Source organism: Aythya ferina, assembly GCF_964211825.1.
Source record: "Aythya ferina genome assembly, chromosome: 10".
Lineage (NCBI taxonomy): Eukaryota > Metazoa > Chordata > Aves > Anseriformes > Anatidae > Aythya > Aythya ferina.
In genome coordinates, this window is record NC_140306.1 from 14652554 (window position 1) to 14674642 (window position 22089).

Here is a 22089-nt window from a genome sequence, read left to right on the forward strand (position 1 = left end):
TATTTTATTTTATTTTATTTTATTTATTTTATTTTATTTTTTATTTTATTTTATTTACTTTTATTTTTTTGCATGCGGCATTGCTTCTGTTAAAGGCAGGTGGGTTTTATTTTTGGAAAAGATGCGACCCAGCAGCTGCATTCCTCTTTGCAGTTTTGTTACTGCCGACGTGAGCTGGCTGGAGGTCAGGTCTCCTCACCGGGAGATGCAGGAGCCATCTGTGATGCCTTTGGACACAAGGGGGAGTCCTGAATCACCAACAAGCGAGATTTTGCTTGGGTGATTGTGGACTAAAAGCCTTTTACCTGCACAGAGAAAACACCAGTCAGCACCCAGGGGCCTTTGTAAACCCTTTGTGAGCCCAGGGACGTGGGCTTTGGCCATCCACCACAGGGATGGGGCAGTGCCTCGTTTGGGTGCCGAGAGTCAGAGTTTCCCAAAGTTTCCCAAAAATGAATTAACCCAGAAAGCAAACACCGCTGGACAGCCTACACCTTTCCCAGTTTGTGCCGAATGCAGAAAAGCCAGGAAGCCCTCCCAGTTTGCCCCCATGCTGCTCTTTGGTGCAGCACCAGGACCACACGTTTCTCCCGGCCGTGGTGGCGAGGCTCCTCTGAGGACGTTGTCCCCAGGGCTTGGGGACAGCCAGCACAGGGGACAGGCCCCCATGGCCCCCGGAGATATTTCGGGAGGGAAATATTGCCTTTCCCAGTGCTTGTTTCAGTTAGGCACCGGGTTGTCTTCCTAACACAGCTCGCTGGGGGGGAATAGGCAGCAATAGGTGGCAGTGACATGGTGGCACACGCCCCAGGACTGCCAAGCCCCACAACAGCTCAGCGAGAGGCAGCCGAAAGGGCCGGATCCTTCCCCCGAAGTCACGAGGAAGGGCTGGAGCTGGGGCAGCTCGGCAGCGTCCCCGTCCCAAGGCACGCAGGAGAGGCATTCCTGTGGGGCTGGCCGCGGTGGGCTGTCACACCCCCGGGGCTGGCCACGGCCCCCTATATCAGCAGGGCCGGCGGGGCAGCAGCAGCAGAGCGTGACGGTGACAGTGACGTCCCCCAGCCCCTCGCCCACCCTCCCCATCAGCCATGGATGACATCTACAAGGCAGCAGTGAGTGCCTGCCCTCGGGGCTGTGCATTTTTTGGGGGATGGAATAAGGGAAAGAGTTATCGGGTGGCGTCTTTTAGCAACTGAGGACATGGGGATGGCTCGGGAGGTTTCACGTTGCTCTCATCAGCATGAACATCCCAACTCTGAGCAGTTAAAAGTCTTGGCAAAAGCTTGGAGGTGTCTGGGGTGGCTGCTGGTTTTAGCCAAACCAAAGCAGAGCGGTGTTTCCCACAAAACAAAGATGATTTGCATGGGTGAAAACGCAATTTGCATGGGTTCAACCTCACCCTCTTGTTTCTGTTGCTTTACAATGGGAGGGTGCTTTCACCCAACCCCCCCTTCCTTAGCTGAATGCTGTTCTATGAGATTTGAAAAAAAAACACCCTCAGCTTTGCTCAAGTGTTTCCCGATGCCGCCCTCTCCCTCGCCACCCCCGCAGAAATCCAGGCAGGGGGAGACACTCCCGGGAATGCCGAGCATCCCAACAGCTGCCGCGGCAAACCCCGACTTTGGTCCATAACGAGGGATCAGCCTGTAACTTAGACAGAGCGCGACGTGCGGGTGGGATAAGGATGAAAATAGAGCCTGGATTGCGTGAATCACTACTGGGTGCCTGGAATTAAAATACGGTGTGAGAGCTTTGGGGTGCTTTTTGGTTTTTTAATATACAGATGGTCAGGTTTGGTTTTAAATAAGAGATTGAAGGGTACATCCTACAAGCACCATTTTAATTCCAAGCATTTTAGAGGGAAAAAAGGTATTGCTCAGTGAAACAAAACTGAAGAAAACAACCAGACGCTGCCACCTGTCTCGTCCTCTGGCCAGCCTTGAGCCTGTAAAGCTGCCCCTCCGTGACCTGGGCAGTGCAAAGGGAATGAGGAAAGGCTGCACGGGAATGTGCAGAGTGCCCCAAAAAGCACACAACAAGAAGAATGTGCCCAGTAAAATCAGCAACAAGCCAGCCCTCTCTAATTAAGCTTTTTAACGAATCGTGTTCCCTGTGGCTCAAGGAGCAGATCCTTGCCTTGTTGTTTAGGGACCCCTTGCATGTGGTTAGGAAGAAAGGCTGGGGTGCCTTTCTATCCCCAAATGGGTGAAAAAGCAGGACAGCTGAAAGCTGTGGACTTCAACCCCAAACCTTCTTCCTACCTTGGGTACCCCAGACGTACCCCAGGCAGAATCCTTGGTCAGGGAGATGAGCTCTGAGGACTGGTGGGCTCCAGAAGGGATTTTGCTGCTGGTTTTAAAGCAAGGAATAAATAAAAATAGGCAAAACAGGGCAGGCACAGCTGAGACCGACAGCTTTTTCATGGATCAATTCCCAAGATTTTTAACTGAAGGGAAGCATTTCCCTGTGGGGTGGGGAAGGTGGGGGAATGTCAAGAACTTATTTTTTTTTTCCTGCCCAAGTTCAAACAGAAATGCAGGATGGAGATCAGACCTGAAAAAGCAGAATCCTGTGAGCTTGGTGCCTGCCTTCCTGCCCCATGACAGGAGAAAGCCATCCCCAGACAGGATATGGTGGGAAAAGAGGGAGAAAGCTGTGAACAGCATCCATGTCCAGAGGGCACAATAAACAGCTTGGGAGAAAGCTCTGCAATAAACACATCGCCCTATGGTTACAGTACATCTAATTTCCACCCAGCACAGCTCTACATCCTCAGTTTTATAGAAATCCAGCATGTGGTAGTCAAAAACTGCTCTGGAAGTGAGGATTTGTTATTTGCTGCATGTGTTAGTGGTAGCAAACCTGTGATGGCATACATTAACATTACATTTGTGCCAGATTTCTTGGTGCAGCCACAGAACCCAATGGGTTTTTGTCTCACCCACTCATGTCTAGATAAGGGTGTGCAAGCACAAAGCTATTTCGGGAACATTTTTCAGCTCTGTTGAGCGGAGCTAAGAGCAGTGCCAGGGACAAGTGTCCGGATAACAGGCTGCGAGGATGCATACCAAAGCCTGGGAACAATCACAGGGCTCATCTTTATCTCCAGCACCTCTCTCATCAGGGCTTATAAATAGTGAGCACAGTCAGAGGGTCAGGTTACCCCAGCGGCCGCAGCCGTGGCCATCGGCCGAGCCGTGGCTGCCCTCGCTCTACCCAAACATTACCTGCAGTGGCCTTGGGGTTCATCCTGCTGCCACTGTTAGGGCTCTGTCACCCCAAAAAGGCTCCAAAAGGAGCTGGATAAGGCTCTCTGACTGCTTTCTGCTAAGATAAAGCACTTTCCCTGCCTCTCGCTGCAAGTAGGAAGGGTTCCCTGTTCATTCTTGCCAAACTGCTTCTCTTTGGGGCAAAAAGCATCATGCCTGCTTCACAGAGCCACACGAGCTGAGGATGGGTGCGGGGGCATTAGGGGCTGACAACCAGCATGGGAGGGAAACGTCTTTGTTTGAATGGATGCGCCCAAAAGGACAGTTGTATATGGTGGTGGGGTCTGCAGATAGAGCTGAGCACCCTCCGCAGACAGGAGCAAAGCCGAAGAGAGAATTGACTTCAAGACGGGCTGTTGGATTCCTCTTTGCTCTCTTCATTGCTTATTTTCGTTAACTCAGGCTAAGTAATAAGCTCCCGCTGATGGTTGGCAGGGGACGAGTCGGGGCAGGATTTGGAAGCAATCTGCCAGCCCATCTCAGCTACGCGGGGAGGCTCCATGGGCCAGGTCTTCCAGCTGCTTCCACCTGCCTCAGTTTACATTCGCATCCCAGCATGCCAGCTCAGGGACCAGCAATAATCATACACCCTGTGCTGTGACCTATCTGCGGCACGTCCCCATTTCACCCCTGGGAGCCTGTGTTGCTTGGTGCATACGCAGACCAAAGAGTTCCCACAAATGCTGGGCTTCAGGGAGACACTTAGAACAGGCTGAGAGGTTTGGAGGCAGAGACCTTTATAAACAGAGACTCTGAAGGAAGTAGACAAGATCTTAATGCTTTGGATAGTTTCTTGAATCTAGGCTGAAAAACAGTTAGCGGGGGTGCTCTTGTCCATGGGGAAAAGGATGTTGAACCTCCAGTCCATGTCCAAGCAGCCCTTTTAGGATCAGCAATTAGTAGTGGTAAAGAATACAAATAAATTGCTCTCCATGTTTTACTTACAGGTTGAGCAGCTGACAGAAGAACAAAAAAATGGTAGGTGCGTCTTTAACCTGATGTGGCAGCCTAAAGACAAGCTCCCAGGGCTTTTGATCCACCAGGATCACATTCTAGGCAGTTTCTGTGTCCCCCAAGGGAGAGCCCCCCACCCCGGGGCTGTGTTGTGACATGAGACCCACACAGCTCCTTCCTCCTCTCTCCCCAGAGTTCAAGGCTGCCTTTGACATCTTCGTGCTGGGGGCAGAGGATGGCTGCATCAGCACCAAGGAGCTGGGGAAGGTGATGAGGATGCTGGGGCAGAACCCCACCCCAGAGGAGCTGCAGGAGATGATTGATGAGGTGGATGAGGATGGTAAGAGCTTGTAATTTCCTCAGTTCTCCCTAGCCCTGTCCCCTTGCCCAGTGTTGCTTGCTGCCTGTGGGCAGGATCCGTGCTGGGCACCACGCAGCCTGTGGGGAGCAACCTGCAGAGCTGGGCTTTTGAAGGACACTGAGCACCCCCAACATCTCAGTGTGGTTCCTTGATGAAACTCCCAGGCTGATAAACATAAAAATGATTATCCCTATCATGACTGGACTGCTTGAATCAATTTGGGGAGATTACTGCTTACATCAGAATTGCTCCAATCTATTTAATAAAGGGGCTGAATGTAGCAACTGGCTTTTCACAAATGCCACAATTCGACTTCTATCAGCAGGGAAGTCTTTCACTGCTTGAATGTGTACATACATACACACGCACACATTACTAACAGTTAATACTGATTAAATCAGCATAAACACATGCAAAAAACACTGTGTGAGGTTGAGCAGAAATATCATACTAAGTAATTGGAAAATAAAAAAGCAGTTAAAAATCAGGCAAAGAGAGAGATGTTTCAGTGTCGTTGAAAACAACAGCACTGTACTACCTGTGCAAAAATATACTGCATGAATACCTGCCTGCTGGAGCTTTTGTTATTAATATCTACATGAGACTGACAAGTACCTCCATAGCAGGAATTCCCATTGCTCAATGCTTCCTGCAGCACATTCAGTTCATTTTACCCTGGCAAAAAAAAAAAAAAAAAAGATTGGAAAAGTTAAAAAAAATAAGTGATAAATTCAGTCCATGGCCTCAGTCACTCACTCTAGCAGCCTGCAAGCTGCAGGGCTGCTCTCCTGAGTTTTGCTCCTCAGTTATTAATGGGAAGACCGACCTCGTGCTTGGCTTTGCCCATCCACTCACTGTCCAATGGTGTTTATTCCACCTGCAGGCAGCGGCACTGTGGACTTTGATGAGTTCCTTGTTATGATGGTCCGGTGTATGAAAGATGACAGCAAAGGAAAAACTGAAGAGGAACTCTCAGATCTCTTCAGGATGTTTGATAAGTAAGAGCCATGACCACAATATAGGCGATGGGAGCGGTGAAGTGGCCCCAACTTGCCCTACCCAGCATGTTGGTCCCCTCCTGAGCTCTCCTGTCCTCACGCAGGAATGCTGATGGCTACATTGACCTCGAGGAGCTGAAGATCATGCTACAGGCAACCGGAGAGACCATCACTGAGGATGACATAGAAGAACTGATGAAAGATGGGGACAAAAACAATGATGGCAGGATTGACTACGATGGTAAGGAGTCTTTCTTGCCTGATGTTCACTTGTGAGCCCTTGAGCAGCTCCCATGGTTGCAGTTTTGCTTCCAGGGTTGGGTGTGAGGTTGTGCAGGCAGAGCTAGGCAATACGACTGATCCCAGTCTGGCTTTCTATGGGCCAGGGGGTTTCTCAGACTTGCAAAACATTTTCAAGGACCAGGGGCTCCCTTAACTCTCTCCACTGACCCTGTGGAGCAAACCTGGTTTTCACCAGGAGACCTGCCTGTCCTTTACTGCCACCTAAACACAAGCACCAGCCCAGAAGGGCTCTTCTTTTGAATACGGTGCTATCCAAAAGGCTCCTGGACCCTTTCTGAGCTGAGTCTGTGGCCAAGGGCAACCCTGGGCATTGCTGACATTTCCATCAGCAGTCACGAGGAGCTCTTGCCACTTCCAGGGGAGCAGTAGCCATCCCTTGGCCTCTCATGCATCAGTGGGATGGAAAAAGAGAAATGGCTATGGAGGGCTGCCAAGAGTGTACTCCAGCAGCTGTGAAAGCACTCTAGTCCCACCTAACAGCCTGCGTCTCCGATGTCTCCCCCTTGGCAGAGTTCCTGGAGTTCATGAAGGGAGTTGAATAAATCTGAGGCTGGATCAACAGCCTGGATCTCCTAAACCCCTCCAGCTCCGTGGCTCAGCTCCTGGGTTCGATCCCCTCGCTACCGGCATGAAGACAGAGTGCTGAGAAGGGTGGCCATCAGGAAAATAAAGCGCGTTGATACCGAGTGCCTCTGTTGGTCGTTCCTTGGTGGTTAGGCGAGGGCCGCACCTCACAGTTGAGGGCAAAGCTCCTCAGTGTTGCAAGTGCCTGGCGGGAAGCCACCATTTTGTGTCACCATCATGCCATGTCTTCTCACCAAACCCACATGATGAGTGCAGCAGGGGCAGGCACTGGTATCTGCTTGTTTAACTGGAGCATGCTGCTTTAACTGGAGTGTTGGCAGCATTTTAGTGATGAAACATGAATTAACAACCACTTATGCCATCAACAAAAGCCTTTGTGAGAGACACCGCCTCTCCTCCCCAGCGTCACCATGGCTGTCCAAAAGGGATACCTCTCCCTCTTCCCTGCCATCCTGATTTCCACCCTGTGGTGTACACAGAAGGAAAACCTCTATTTTATTTGGAAACACTAATAAAAGCCAATCCTAAGCCAGGCTGGTTGCCTTCTTCCTGTCTCACACCGCCCTGTGGAAAGCAGGTGGCACCGTGAGAGACCAGCACCATGGTCCAACAGCACCTCACACTGAAACTGAACCCCACCATTTTTCCCTCAGAAATCACATCTATTTGGGCCCCAGAGATTCTAAGCAGGGCATGACCCTGATACAGCCTTGAGAGCCACACGCAGGGTGGCAGCAGAGTCAGGAAGACGAGCAGTGCTGTCCCAGGCGCTCCAGGCACTGTCTTCTCTCTTCCCAAGGAAGCGTGGCATTCCTGCAGCATTAGCAGCTCTCCCTGCACATAGCTGCCTCCTCCCATTGAATTACACCCCAGCACGGCTCACGCATTGCACTCATGTTGCTAAAATCAAACGTTTACCCAAGCAAAATAAACATTGGCAGGGCACAGCACCAGGCTGTTCTGGTGCAAGCACTTGAGGTGCAGCCCTTGGCCCCAGGGGAGATGCCACCACCATCCTTGCTTCTTCCTTTCCTCTTAAAACACATCTTCTCCATGGAAACAACACACTGAGCAGCTGTGTTTTTGACCTGACACATGTCCTCATTCAAGGCAGTACTGAAATACTGTTAATTCAAACTAAGCAGGCTTGAGGTTAAAACTGCTGAAGCGAGGGTGCAAGAGCGGTTGGTTGGAAGGACATAGCTCTGTTTTTCCTCTGGACAAGTGCCAAATGTTTTACCCAAGCAGGGTTTGTAACATCAAAGAAACTAAGGAAATGAGCTTGGGCAGGAGGTTTTCCTTAAAATCCAGGATATTTTAGGAACACTCCTAATGCAAATATCTGGAAGACTCTTTTGGGTCTTCCAGATGCTCCCTGAGTATCCTGAGCTCTTGGTGCCTTGGCTCCTGGGCCAGAGCAGAGCTGGAGCCAGCAAGGGGCCTGTGCTGCATCTCTGTGTGCATACAGTGCTTCTACCCAAAGACAAGAGTCATGCCAACCTTCCCACCCCAGATCAACCTGCATTTGAGTCTCCTTTAGAAAGTCTCTGAGCAGGGACAGTGGCTCCCTGCCTTCTCCCTGAGCCCACCCCAAAGATTTTGCTGATTCAGCAGAACTGCAGCTGCAGCAGAAGCCAATGAAGATAAAGAAAGGTGTTGGTTTGAAGTGTTGTGGTGGGAAAGGCTGTTGTTACTGTCTTCTGTCTCCAGTGCACCTGTTGCCCTGATGATCTTGAAGATTTTCCTCCAACCTAGATGGTGCTATGATTATCATTTTCCATCTCCCAAGCAGCACAAGTCATTTCACAAGTCCCACTGAGAACTACTTCTGAGGAAACATCTGAAACATTTTACACAGGCCTGGAAACCTGCACAGAAGTGCAGACACCTGGGCCTCAGCCACGTTCATAACTATTGCAATGCAGCTGCTGTAAAATTAATTCTTTTTCTTTCTGACTAGCTCAGAAAGGTGCCAGGGACACCAAATCTCCCCACAGCCATCCAACCTACAGGCAACCCATACCCACACTTCATCTCAGCAGGTACCACCAACAGCCCCATTGTCTTCCTCTGTCCTGACCAAATCCTAATACCCAACAGGGACATCTCCAAGACGTTTACCACTGCTTAAGAATAGGCTTTGGCTCACTGAATGGTGAAAAAGAGAAGAAATAAGGAACTTTCCAAGATTAGCCCCCTCCTTTTGTCCTTTTTGGTGGTCTGGGGGAAGGTTTGGACTGTTGTGACCCCAGGAAAAAGTAGGCTGCAAAGGCTGGGGGGAGGCACCCAGCCATGTCTCAGCTCACTACCCTTTGTCCAAGAGCCCCAGGACTAAGGGCACAGGCAGCAGTGACCCACAACAACCTCACTGACACTGCCCCTCTCATTTCCCTGAGAGCAAAACAGGGATGGTGGTGGCTGGAGAGGAAGAGGACCAAGGTCTTGTAGCAGCTGAAACTTCTCTGTAAAAGAGCGGCTGTGCTGGGGAATATTTGGGCTTTTTCAGTCCTTAGACCAGGTGCACCAGCAGGTCAGCACATGAAGTCAGAAAAACTGCTGCAAGATCCATTTGTCTCAGCACATTGACTGTTCTCCAAGAGTAAGCCAGCAAATGCCATGGGGTGGAGCACTGCGGGTGGATTTCACTGCTGGCTAAAACACAGGAGCAACTGCATTAGGAATGTAACACAGCTTGACAGACGGCCGAGTGACTTAGATGGCTGACAAACCTGTAACTAGCACGGGACCAGCTCGGGTAAACCCTCCACATAGGGGATGTGCATGGAGCCGTGCTAATGATGACTGAGGAACACCCAGAAGTCCACACATCTATGTAACTCCAAATAAATTTTAGTTTTCCCTGAATGTTTTTGTTAAATTCTGGTGCCAGAGACATCTAAGGAATGTGACACATACACAAGCACTACTTGGAAAAAAAAAATGAAATAAAAATAGTCACCAAAATATTCACACTTTTTTTTTTTTTTTAATTAGGCAAAAAGCCACTCAATGCTCCGTAACAGCCCACAAATCTGTGTTATCTTAACCACCTGCCCCCCCTTAAGAAAGGGCACTGTGCTGCCAGGTGACAGCAGTACGTGCCACCGGACACGGACGCAGTCCTCAGGCCATTTGCTCTGCTCAATTTAGCTGATAGTAGATTTAATTCCCACCCTGGTTTGCAGCTTTTTCAGCATACTCAAGGCATCTCAGTAAAACTTTGCTGTATGGACTGACTACATGAGAACAGAACATTTTGTAGGCATACCCCTAATAAAACATAGGCTTCTCCTAGAGCTACGCATTTGCCACCATGGTAGCAGCACTGAACTGAGCCATGGCAGAGAAACATCTCACTGTGCCAAATCAAATACCCTGTCATAAAGGAATGACTGCAACAGCTCTGAAACTTGGGCAAAGCAGAACTCATATTCTATTCACTTATTTTTTGCTTGAGCACAATACTGAAAGGTGGTGAAAGGGAGTAGAGCAATATGTGCCCAGTCCTGCTTTTCATTTTCACCATGAATACCCACATTCCTGGTGATTAACCTGCCCCATCAGAGCCTTTGCCACTGCTTTGTTTTTGCCTCTGCATTTCTGTACCCTTCCCCTTCAGTGCAATTGCTCACCTTTGCAAAATGAGCTCTTCAGTATTTGGTTACGTGCCCTTTGCACACTATTTTTTATTTTCACTGAAGGGAAAAAAGGAGCTGAACTAGAACTTACTGAGTCCTCTTCATTGCAAAGGGAAGAAGTCATCAGCAGCAAGTACAAAACATGTAACCTGATGTACAGCAGCAGCTAAGCAGAGAGGCTCTCTCAAACACATTGGCTTCCTGTGGGATACCGAGCACTTAGTCATATGAGTTTTGAAGTTTTTAAATGTCAAAGATGACAGAGCTGTGCATAATGGGAATAGCTTCAAGTGGGCCACAGCTGCCAGTTCCCTCTCCTGTGCTCTGCATATATAATCCTCCCAAAAAGGATCATTGGGCTCCCTCAACCAACACAAAGCAAGACAGAATTTAGGTGATTTCACAGGCGAGTGAAAGCGCCTAAGACCCACCATGGAGCCACGTCAGCTCAGACACCCATTTGCAGCTTTCCCTTCTGGGCTGGCACAATGCCTGCCACAAGGAAGGGAAGGAGGGAAATCAGGAACTGAGCTGTCACAGGGTCCGAAATTGTGATGGGTGATATAAGCGATGTCCAGGCAGCGTCCTGCCGGGCCACCACGTGTGCAGGGAGATCGCGGTGGGGTACAGACGACAACAAACCTGACACCGAGCTGCCGTGGAAGCTCACAAATTCTTGTCTCTTGCTTCACAATGATGCCTGGATTAAGGTTACGTTCCTCTGTGCTGCATTTTGTCACGCAGCCGCTATTTTGGTCAGAAAGTCAGCAAGCCCATATTTGGGAAGCTGTCCCTCTGAAGGGCAGCATGAAGGGCAGCAAAATGAGAAGACTGCATGGAGGCAGGCCTGGGCCAGTTCTGTGGGGCCACTGGAAGCCCAATTTCCCCCCTCTGCTTCTCATTAACGTGCCAAGATCTTTGTCACAGTCCGACCCCTGCCTCTCTCTCTCTTCCCTCAAACCACATCCTGTGGGTGCATTATTCTCACAGCATGAGCCCTCTGGGGAAGACGCAGAGATGAAATCTGCCTTCTTAGACAGGCAAGCCTTAGTGGGAGATTTAAAAGGTAGAACTGAAAGCAGGTTGGGTATCTGGACACATGGGTGGAGGTGCAGCGAAACACCAAGCCATCTCCCTAGAAATCGTGTTTTCTTTTACTTACTGTCACCGTGCAGACCAGCAGCACACTGTCCTTCCTTCAGGTGGGTGGACCAGCCACTTCACCTCCTCCAACACCAGCAGCATCCTGAGGTGAGGTGCCTGTGAACTGGAACTGCAGCTCTGGGATCACAGAGTTGAAGGGGTTGGAAGGGACCTTGAAAGATCATTGGGATCTTGCTCAAATGAAGGCAGCAGGGACCAGGCAGCCTTTCTGTCCCAGCTATTTAGCAGATTCTACAGTGATACAAACGGGCTGACCACTCACTCTCCAACTTCCCCAGCACATCACCCCTCCCTACCCACACGCTGCTCTCGCACAGCCACCAAGTTCTTCCAGATGAGAAACTTCAACCTCCAGAAGAGCCCAAGAGATGCATGCAGCAGCAATCATAGAGGTGCGGGCTGCACTTTCCTCAGAATGCAAGAACCCTCAGCTCCTGAGATTTAAATTAGTAAATCACTTTGTATTGCTTGGTTTACAGCCGAGTGGTATTTTTATCAGTCAAAAAGATTTGAGAAGCGTTCGGAAATCCAGAAAACTTTTGTGGAATCATTTCAAGCCACACAGAATTCAAAATACTTACCTTGTTTCAAAATAGTATTTCATTCCAGTAATTAGCTAAGCTATTTTAAAAAAAGTCACCTACACTAATTGGATGTTTTGCTGCATTTTTTTTTCCATCCAGCAGGTGTTTTGCTGCTATATCTGAAAGTCAAAAGTTACATACTTCCAGCTCTTGAGCTTATCAGTGAATTCACACCACCAGGTGGACGAGTCTTGCAATTGCAGTTTCAGGATAAGTCCCTTGCCTTTTAACGGGTGGCTCATTTCAGTACCAAGACCATTCATCTTTACCCAGCTTTGCTGACTGGCGTGACCTGGAAAGCCAAGTCCACCTCTATCTACCTGACAGTAGCAACTCTGTCACGGCACCACATCTCCTGTACTACTCCCATGATCTCACCAGCCAGCAAGCTTCATCAGATAGGGACTTTTTGTTACAGCAGCTATGAAAATCTGGCTCTTTTATATTGTCCTGTATCCCATTATCACACTTGAAGCATTTTAGAGACCACCACAAACCACTTCTATTAATTACTAGGACCTCTATAACACTCTAGCTGGCGCTCAGAACCCTCCCGTTTCTCAGGACTGCTGTTGCTGTAGCTTCCCTACCTGAACTGTAAAGCAGCAGATGCTTCCATAGCCCTTGGAAGCCTGATCTTACTCTGACAGCACTAAGAACTACTGCAGAAATTGCACTATGAGAGCTCTGAACATGCATGCCAGTATAAAAATCAGTTCTACCTTCACTGAATGCTATCATCTAACAGCCCAAGCAACACAAAACACGTTGCTTCTTCTTTATACTTTAAAGCTTCACTCTATACCATTCCACAACTGAAAACAGGCTGCCAACTCGTAGGTGTTCATAACCTGTACCACCAATTGAAGTTCTGAGGAGGCAGCAGCTGTTTCAGCTCATACATCTGGAGGCTGAGAATGCCGATACACAACCCCTCCTGCTGACCTGACAGACAACAAAGCCACACACTGGATGCTACACGCGGACATGATGACATGATTGGCATTTAAAATACAGCTCAGGACGTTTTTGAGGGTTCTCCTCAAATTCAGGAGGTGAAGACTTTGTTACGTCCAATTTTATTCTTACAAAATGTTTTAACACATGACAACAGGAAAACTGGTTCTTTGTCTTAAACCACGTCAGTCCTTTTTCTGCAGTGCTGCCTGCTTGGCATTGTTGGCCTGCATCTTCTTCAGCCCCTTCTTATTGTGCTTCTTTGCAAATCTCATGTTCCTCAGAAACTTGGGATCAACCTATAAAAACGAAGGAAAAAGATAAGCCATGCTGCAGAAAAGACACAGGTAAAAAAACATGCTTCCGTTATGCTTCAATGATTTCCAAATGCTAGCTACAATTAATTCAAGTAAATTTTCTCATTTGGTTTTCTCATTTCAACAGAATTCTTTTAACCAGGTACAGCCATCCTTTGAACTATTTTCTTTTACTTCTAAACAAAGAAGAATCCCAAGCCCCAGCAATAACTATATAGAAAGAACGGGATAAATTGAATAAAAATGTAAACAAGACAAACTTCATTTCGGTGTCATGACACGTTCTTAATCAAAAGCATCACAAACAGATCTTGCCAGCTGAGCATACATACATGCAATCCTTTGGCAAAGATCAACAGTTTCCTCAGGCCTTTCTTTCTTATAGTAAAGGAAAAATCTACCAGCATGGAGAAGAGCTGCTCCTTATTTTTTTGACCACTAGCAGCAGCTCACAACACACCCTTTCGTGGCTAGGAGCAATTCTCAGAACCGTCAGCATCCCACTGAGAAACATCTGTTACTTTGCTGAAAGCAGCATTTCACCTGGTCCACACAGGATTTCTGCCATCTCAACTCACACGCTCTTGGTGAGAGGACACACTGAGAAACAGCCCAGCTGTTTTCAGGGTGCCAAGCCCTCACTGAGCTAGACAACAGACAAGCTTTTACATCGCCTCTGAAAAGCCAATCATCACATCTGCAAGGCAAACGGAACCACAGCCCCCTCCAAAGTCAGGACATCCTGCGTTTTCTGTCTCTTTCAAGCATGGAAAAAGACGGTGGTGTACCATGTGTATAATCTCAGAAAAAGCAGGATTTTGCCATTTCCACGTGCACCATCAGGAAAGCCAGCTCCTCTCACTTTCTGAACGAGCTTCTGTGTATTAGTACAGCCAGTGAAACAACACTGGAGGGTACAGAGGAGACACAGCAGGAATCAGAGGAAAGAAGAGCAGTGAAACAATTGATGTGTGACAGAGACAAAATTTGCCTGTAACTCAAAAGTAGCTTTGTAGATGTGCAATGCGGATTTCACACGGGTTAGAACTCTCACTGCTGCCAGCAAGGTGAGCACAAGATGAGAGAGAGACCCCCAGTGGTTCTGACCCTCCAGAACACAAGCTCCCCTTTGCTAAGAAGCTGACAATCAAAGTAAGAAACACCAGGGTTAGGTTTTATCATGCGAATGACCAGCCCAAAAACATCAGCAGACATACTCACCCCTTTGAGGGACTCGTATCTATGGGTCCTGGGCTTCTTGATGCCATTCCTGTGCCACTTGCGGGCTACGCAGAAGACGAGGAAACAACTCAAATTAAAACTTCAACCCCCGCTATGGAGCTGCCCCAGCTGCCTTTCAGACCTCCACCACCACCACCAGCCTCCCAGCCCCTCGCACCCCAGCTGGATTCAAATGAGGGCTGCGCCTCCCCCCTTAGCACTCAGGCCCCAAACCCAGAGATTTGGGGCCGTTTGCCAGGACTGGGGGGCAGCCCCCCCCCCCCATCCCCATCCCCCCCCCAAGCAGGGCCGCGCCCCCCCCCCCCGCCCCGACTCACACTGGTTGTGCGTGGTGTGGTTCTTGGACTTGGCCATGGCTGCACCTGCGGGACACAGACAGGGATAATGGCGCTGGGCCCGGCCCGCCCGGCTCCCCTGCTCCCCTCCCTGCCCGCGGATGGCGGCGGATCGCGACCGGTCGCGACACTCACCCAACCGCAGCCCGCCGCCGCCGCGCCGGAAGAGGAAGGACCAAACCCCGGGTGCTGCTGGGAAATGGCGCCCGCCCGCACCGGAAGCTCGCAACGCTCCGGTGTGCAACACGAACCGCCCGTAACATGGTTCCGCCTTGCCCCCGTTCCGGCCCTGTAGCACCCTCGGTGTCCCCCCCACACACGGCCCCCAACGAGAAATGGCCTCAGGGGGCCGGGATGGAAGTGAAAAACACCCGCTGGCCGCCCTGACATCCCTCCCTGCCGCCTTACATAAAACCACAGAATCACACAGTCAACCTTTTTTCACTCATTTCTGAGCTTTCCTGAGCAGGAAGAAGCAGAAGTTTTTATTTTACAGTCTCAGCGATCCTCTTTCAAGCACAATAAAATGGTGGCACTGCCGTCCCTTTATGGGTGTGAGCGTGGGAACCTCCAGGGTTGTTTGTAACAGACTGTAAGCCAATGCAGAATACCAAAAAAGAAAGGTTGAGCCAGGGCAGAATACCAAAAAAGAAAGGAAATTCCAGGGCAGAATATCAAAAAAAGAAAGGAAGTTCCAGGGCAGAATATCAAAAAAAGAAAGGATGTTCCAGTGCAGGATCATGCCCATCATGCACTGTCAGGGGGCTGTGACCCCTCGAGTCTCTCCCAAGCTCTAATGAGCTGCTGTGTCTCCAAGTGCAGCCTCACCACGATCCACCAGCTGGTTTGGAACCTCCAACCATGCTTTTAGAGATTACAGATGTAATTAGTGCATGTCATCCTGTGTGTCATCCATTACAAGTGCTGCACTCATTAAAAAGGGTGGTAATTACTACTGCTGCAAAATAATTCTGAAAAAAAAATATCATAAGTTAAAACAAAAATCTCTAAGTGTCTCTCACAACGGTGTCCTCTTCATCGATGCCCTCACATTACACAACTCATCCCTGTTGGGTTTGATGTGGCTTTTGTGCTGATGCCCTTGGGTATAGCTCAGAAAAGCACTGCTGCTTTCTGAGAAACCACCTGAAAAGAGAGGTGGGCAGGACTTTGTTGACATCTGACACGGCTGATATTTATGGAAGATGGGCATGGGAGAAACTTCTCCCAGAGTTTCCTGGTTCTGCCCCAGCCCATGGTGAAAGGCGGGCACAACGTGGGGTGCCCTTGGTGCCAACACATCCACGTGCTGAGAGGGTCAGGTGCTGGCTGGAAGGAGCCCAGAGGACTTGGCTTGACACGAGCTATGGAGCCTTCCTAAAAACTGCTGAGCTACTGGGCAGGGGGAGAAGGCAAACGGGGTTTGGCTGTGGTGTAAGCCCACACCAGCAATGCTGGAGGGAAGTGGGGAAGAAGGATGGTCCCCAGGGACAAAAGGCCCTGGAGATGCCACCTGGAGAAGCTGGGACACCAGGACGTAGAGGCACTAGAGGGAGCCTGAGCCTAACAGATGCCACTCTGGTCTCAAAGAGGGAGCACCGGTCCCAGTCAGGGAGAAGGAAAATCTCCAGCAAATAACAGGACACGCAGAAACTTCCCAGTCCTACCCGACTGTGGCTTTTTTGCTCTGACATCCATTATAATTTTCTTAAAGACATGAAGGAGGTCATAAAAGAATATCATTTTGCTTGTTGAAAATGCCAGCCAGCCTGCAGTCTGGCTCTGCTCAAACCTGACCCTCACTGGGCCAGCAAACACCACGTCACCAGCATCCCCAGTGTTTGGGGGAGCTGTTCCTAAAAAGATGAGACAAAACGGTGACAACTGGTGGCAATCATCAGGCTGGGGTTTCAAGAGAAGGGGGGTTCCTGGAGCAAAGTGTCCCTAAGGGGGTTGGGAGCTGGTGGTGCTGCCCTGCAAGTGCTGATGGCAGGGACGTGGGAACAGCCCAGGCTTGTGTGCTCCATGGGGTTGGCTCACTTAGGAGAAGAGGGGCACTGGGAGAGGCTGGGAACTGCATTTATTTTATTTTATTTTATTTTATTTTATTTTATTTTATTTTATTTTATTTTATTTTATTTTATTTTATTTTATTTTATTTTACCCAGCAATATTTTAATTGCATTAGCTTTGGATGAGGAAGACAGTCATGGGTGAGCATGATCCAAAATGAGCTTCCCAGCAGGTCTGCCGCCTCCTCTGCTTCCCCCAGAGCTGCCACTGCCCACAGCCCTTTTCCATCCTTCCACCTCTGCACCTTCCTCGGGAGGACAGTCCGTGCTGGTGGCCCACATCATGGTCACACAGCCTGAGACCCACCAGGAGCCAGCCAAGCTGCCAGAACGAGAAGTGTTGCATTTCCTCTTGCCTACACCCTGGATGCTTCTTCTGGCTGGCCTCATCGCTGGAGACCTCATGCAGGGCTGAGGAGAACCATGTTTCCTGGGGAAGAACTTGGTTCCTTGCGAAAATGCCGTGAACTTCAGTTAACCCAAAGGTGTGCATAAATTAGGTCTTCCCCATTTGCAGGACTTGCATCTGAAATATATCAACACGGCAATAAAGGACTGATAGCTGTATGGTAGTCTCTTACTTATTTTTTTATTTCACATTTTATATTTTTTGGCATTTGAATTATGCTGGATTTGGGGGCAGCTTAGGGATTTAAAAGCAGATCTCCCTCTGCGCCAGCCCCATCCTGCTGCAGGTGTGGCTGGATGACCCCTCAATGACCAGACAAGTGCTGCGATTGCAAAAACGGAGCCTGCAGTTCCTGTGAGGTGGAGAGGGCGGTCTGCGAGGGTGGAGGTGCTACAGGGGCTGGAAGCTGGGGCTGGAAAGCAGTCAGAAGATGAACAGGGCCACCAAGATGCTGTGCCAGGCTGGAAGCAGGTTGGTGGCTGCTCCGGGGAGGCAGGTGGAGGTGGCTGGGAGGAACGGGCTGACGTAAAGAGATGCTGAGCTCATGTCTGTATTAATTTCTCCTATTAATTATTATTAGCCCTAGGGGTCTACAGTTTTGATGCCTGCACCTTATCACAAACAAAGCCCAATACTGGAAGGAATTAGAGCAGGATCGTGTTTCATCTTGGGATTTCAGCTCCATCACCTGGGCACAATTTCTGTCCTTCCACCTGGAGGCAGGGGCTGGGACAGGGGGGACAGCCCTCCTGTGAGCTGCACCCCAGTTCTGGATGGGATGGGGGCACTTTACAGGAACAATGAAAGAGATCTGCTTTGGCTCTGCTTTATCTGCACCACGAGGATTATTGGAAAGCCACATTGAGAAATGCCCTGGCTAAAAAGGAAAATGAACGTCCACACAAAGACGGCTTGTTTGTGAAAAGGAGAAAAAAAAAAAAGGAATAAAGAAGCTGCCAACAAGCTGACATTAAACCCTGCGCTTACCTGCGACTCGCCTGATGCAATGACTGAATCCTTTCATTTGCAGCACCATAATCCAAGATGTTCTTTCCACAAAGCAAGAAAGTAGGTTAGCGTGAAGGCAGGGCTGGGGAGGGGGAAGGAGATAAGCAAGGCCTGATCCTGCACATCCTCTGAGCAGGGCTGAGACACTGATTTAACTGCTTTTTTTTTTTTTTTTTTTTTTTTTTTGGAAAACCCTTCAAAGCCTGGCTGGTTGCTGCTTGAAGGCAGGGGCAGGATGGGACCCCCAGCCCCACTTCTAGCCCCTGCTGCCCCTCTTTGAGACAGGAGGCATCAAACAATAATGCAAATATAGAAGGCTGCACGTCCTGAGTCCTGCATGGATGGAAATGTGTTTTCACCCAGAAATATAACCAGTCACATCTCCAGGCTGCAAACCCTCCGCTGGTGCATGTGCCAGGGGGTTTCACTGCAGGCAGCACAGCCTATGACCCACAGGATGGCTGTCTGGCTGCAGCACAGGAGGTTCAGAGGATGTATCTGGGCTGGGATATTACTGTTCCTGCTTACATGTCAAATATCTAAGTTGTCTCAGCTCATTTCGGCACTTTTGCTCACTGCTGCAGCTGAGCATGTGGAAACAAAAGCCAATGCAGCAAGAGGTGCTGGTGTGTGCCACGGAGCTACCTCTGTAGCAGCGTGAGGTCAGGCATCAGATCCAATAAAGCACGCTGTATTCTCAGCCCAATTTTTTTTATTTGCCCATTTTACCAAGTTGTTAATAACTCGGAAACACCCCTTCTTTTCCAGCTGGAAACTAAGCAGGAGGAATGAAAAAAGAGAAAAGAAAAAAAGAAAAGAAAAAAAAAGAAAAAAGAAAGGAGGAAGATCTCTCTTAACCGTACAGCTTTTTATCACCAGTGACAGGGAGGACTTCAATCACTTGAGGAGCCTTCACTTGAGGCAAAAACACAATGCTGGGGCTGCTAAAATCAAGCTGAAGAGCTTGGCATTCTGTGCAACAGGGCTGTAGGGTTAATTCACACCTGTAACTCTTTCAGTACTGTGCTGTGTCCAGCATCATCCTGCAAACCCTGCTCTGAGCATAGCCCATGCCCTTCTCTGCTGTCCCCTACCCACAGCGGGCATACTAAAGGCAGAGGGACTGCAATCACATCTAGGGTTGCTGCTTCGAAACACCAGTGCTTTACCAAAGCTCTGTTTCCCTGGGAAAAGCTGGAGCAGAGCACTTTCCCAGGGTCACACCAGGCAAGGACAATGACTCTGAGCTATAAAAATACATACAATTAAGATGTTCAGGTAAGCACAGCTCTCCAGGTGCCTGCCTTCTGTCCTGGGCTTCACTGGGGCTGTGCACGGCTCTGAAATAGATGAAATGTCCATTAAAATAAAGATCATGCACTTTTCTGCTTAACAAATGTAGTGGGATGGCAAAAGGGGCTCTCATCTGCCAGAGATGGGCAGATGACACAGGGCGTTCCTTTCATTCCAGGTTTTGGTTGTTCTCTCATGCTCTGAGAAGTTGGCCACCACAGGAAGGGGTTGGGATGACCGTCATCCCTGGCTGGTGGCTTTGAGCACCTTCTCCATGAACACGGACGATATGAAGGCAGGCAGGTAACCAGCAGCCAGCTTCAGATCACCCCTTGGGCCATCCCCCACAGGATTTACAGCTGCACAGCTCTTTAAAAGCTCTTTCAAAGCAGCTGCCTGGGCAAGGTGAAGACCTGGCTGCCCTGGGATGCCACCTTTGCTCCTGCCGGGAACAAGTATTTAGGAAAAGAGTCAATAGAAGCCTCTCCTTTGGCACTTTCCCAATTCCTAGCAGCAAAAGCATTTCCTTCCTCAAGTTTAATATTTTTTGTAGGGAATAGCCAATACTGTCCATGTCCTGGCTATCTGATGCACAGAAACCTTTGCACATAATTAATCTGAAGACCTAATTGCACTACAGCTGAACAGCTGGCTGAATATCCCAGCTGGGAGCCCTGGGAGGGGGAACCAACCCTCCCCTGCTGGGTCAGCCCCATCTCAAGCTGCCCTCCGTGTTAAGGACGGCCTGATGCGTGCTTTGGCTGTGACTAACACATCTGCTCCCACTGCGATTTTATCCAGGCTTCTCAAACTGCTTTGTGAGGAACTGCAATAGATCTCCGGGAAGCCTCTGGCAGGTGGATGCCTTTGAATTTCCATTTGCAGAACACACCTGATGCATCCAGGGCTGGGGGGAGGACAGAGTGCCCAGCTGAGGCCTGGGGACAGGCAGTCTTCAGGCATTTTCCACTAAAGCTCCAAACCAGGCACCTCTTCAAAGCATTTTAGGGTAAGAGAGTGGGTGACAGTTGCGTGGAGGTGGGGAGAGTACGCGGGACAGACCCCAGCCGTCCCTCCTCTCTCCAGACACCCAAAACCTCCTTACTTTCCCCCACCCATCATGCTTCATCACAATGCCTCTACCCTTTCAACAGAGGAACAATTCTGAAAAAAATACAGCTAAAGCTTTTTTTTTTTTTTTTGTGTGTGTGTGTGTGTGTGTGTGTGTGTGTGTGTGTGTCTGTGTGCCTGCTCTAGCCACCTGAAACAACCTCTGTTTGGATGCAAGCACTGAAGCATTTCTTAAAGCAGTTCTTCCTCCTGACATTAAATATTTATGCAAGCAGCACCGGGGGAAGCCAGGCACTTTTGCCGCAGCAGGATGGCGCAGTGCTGGGAGCCACGGAGAGCCCGATTTAACCGGCGATGAGATGGCAGGCGCTCAGCAAAACACAGCTCAGTGTGAGCCTCCCATTCCCCCACCGGCTGCGCTGCTCCCTGCAGCATCCCCAGCATCACATCCTCATCCCGACAGCCCTGGGGGCTGAGCATCCGACCCAGCGGACCCCTGTGGGGAGAGGAGAAGGCAGGCTGGGCTGCCAGGTTGGTTGCAGATGTAGGGAAAGAAATGGAAACCTGGGAACGGACCTGGGAACCCAGTGCTCAGCGGGACTGAGGGGCATGGAGCACGCACGGCCCTGGGCACTTGTCTCTCGCACCCCAGCACCTTCCTTGCTCTGCCTTATTCTGGGGGATGGATGGTGGCAGAGCAAGGATGCTCGTCTCTGTGCTTTGCAGTTGCTGTAGCAACTGTGGTGTCTCTGGCAGCAGGGACACGTGCTTCCTACAGCCAGCATCACTGCGATCCTGCTACTTGCAGATATTTTTTCCCCTGCTCAAAAAGAGCTTCCCCCACTCCTGAGCAGCAGCGACCAGAGACCAGGAGGTGCTTCTGAAGCAGCAGTGGAGGTGCAGGGCAGCTCACACACTGAGCCAGAGGGATGCTGCTGTGCCTTTCCTCTCCTGGGCCATCTTTTGAACACGAGTCAAAGCTTCCTCCAGAGCCTCTGCTGCTCCTCCTCGGCTCCGCGGCAAGCACAGCCCTGCCTTACAGCATCTGCTTTGGGGGAAAGGGAACAGCAACGAGTCTTGATCAAAGCATTCTCAGCAGTGGAGGATCTGCACAAGCCTTGCTGAGTTACTTCCCTGATTAACGACTTCTAAATAATAGAGCTTTTTGTTCACAGGCTGGATTAATTTGGTATCCATTTCCAGGCATCTTGCAGGACTTTGCCTACTAAGTTGAAAATCCCATTACTCCCCCATTTACATCACTTTTGTACGTCACAAGGCATGACCAAATCTTACTTCCCTTCCTCTTTGGGAAAGCAGAGACTGAGCTCCTCGGGCCAGCCCATGAAATACTCTGGTGCCTCTTCCTGGCTCCCCAACACCTTGCCAATCACTGGCGTTCAACCTCAAGGCACCAAAACCAGGCACGCTTGGCCAGGGCCATGCTCACACCACCTCTGACACCTACCGAAGCCACCCCACTTGTGTCCCCCAGGTCACGGTGGTTCTCTGGCCACATGCCACCACAG

At 49.8% G+C, this 22089-nt stretch overlaps 2 protein-coding genes across 2 annotated transcripts; one reads left to right on the forward strand and one right to left on the reverse strand.

The window, feature by feature from the left end:
- The first annotated feature begins 901 nt into the window (after positions 1–901).
- TNNC1 (troponin C1, slow skeletal and cardiac type) lies at positions 902–6571 on the forward strand. Its single transcript, XM_084530818.1, has 6 exons — positions 902–1112; positions 4217–4247; positions 4417–4563; positions 5468–5582; positions 5687–5823; positions 6396–6571. Exons 1-6 carry the CDS (start codon positions 1089–1091, stop codon positions 6425–6427), a joined length of 486 nt encoding a protein of 161 aa, XP_084386944.1. The 5' UTR covers positions 902–1088; the 3' UTR covers positions 6428–6571.
- Positions 6572–12919: 6348 nt separating this feature from the next.
- Positions 12920–14940, reverse strand: RPL29 (ribosomal protein L29). Its single transcript, XM_084530819.1, has 4 exons — positions 14843–14940; positions 14690–14734; positions 14352–14416; positions 12920–13112 (listed from the first exon to the last, which is right to left on the reverse strand). The coding sequence occupies exons 2-4, from the start codon at positions 14724–14726 to the stop codon at positions 12999–13001; spliced, it is 216 nt and encodes a 71-aa protein (XP_084386945.1). The 5' UTR covers positions 14727–14734; positions 14843–14940; the 3' UTR covers positions 12920–12998.
- Between the last annotated feature and the right edge of the window lie 7149 nt (positions 14941–22089).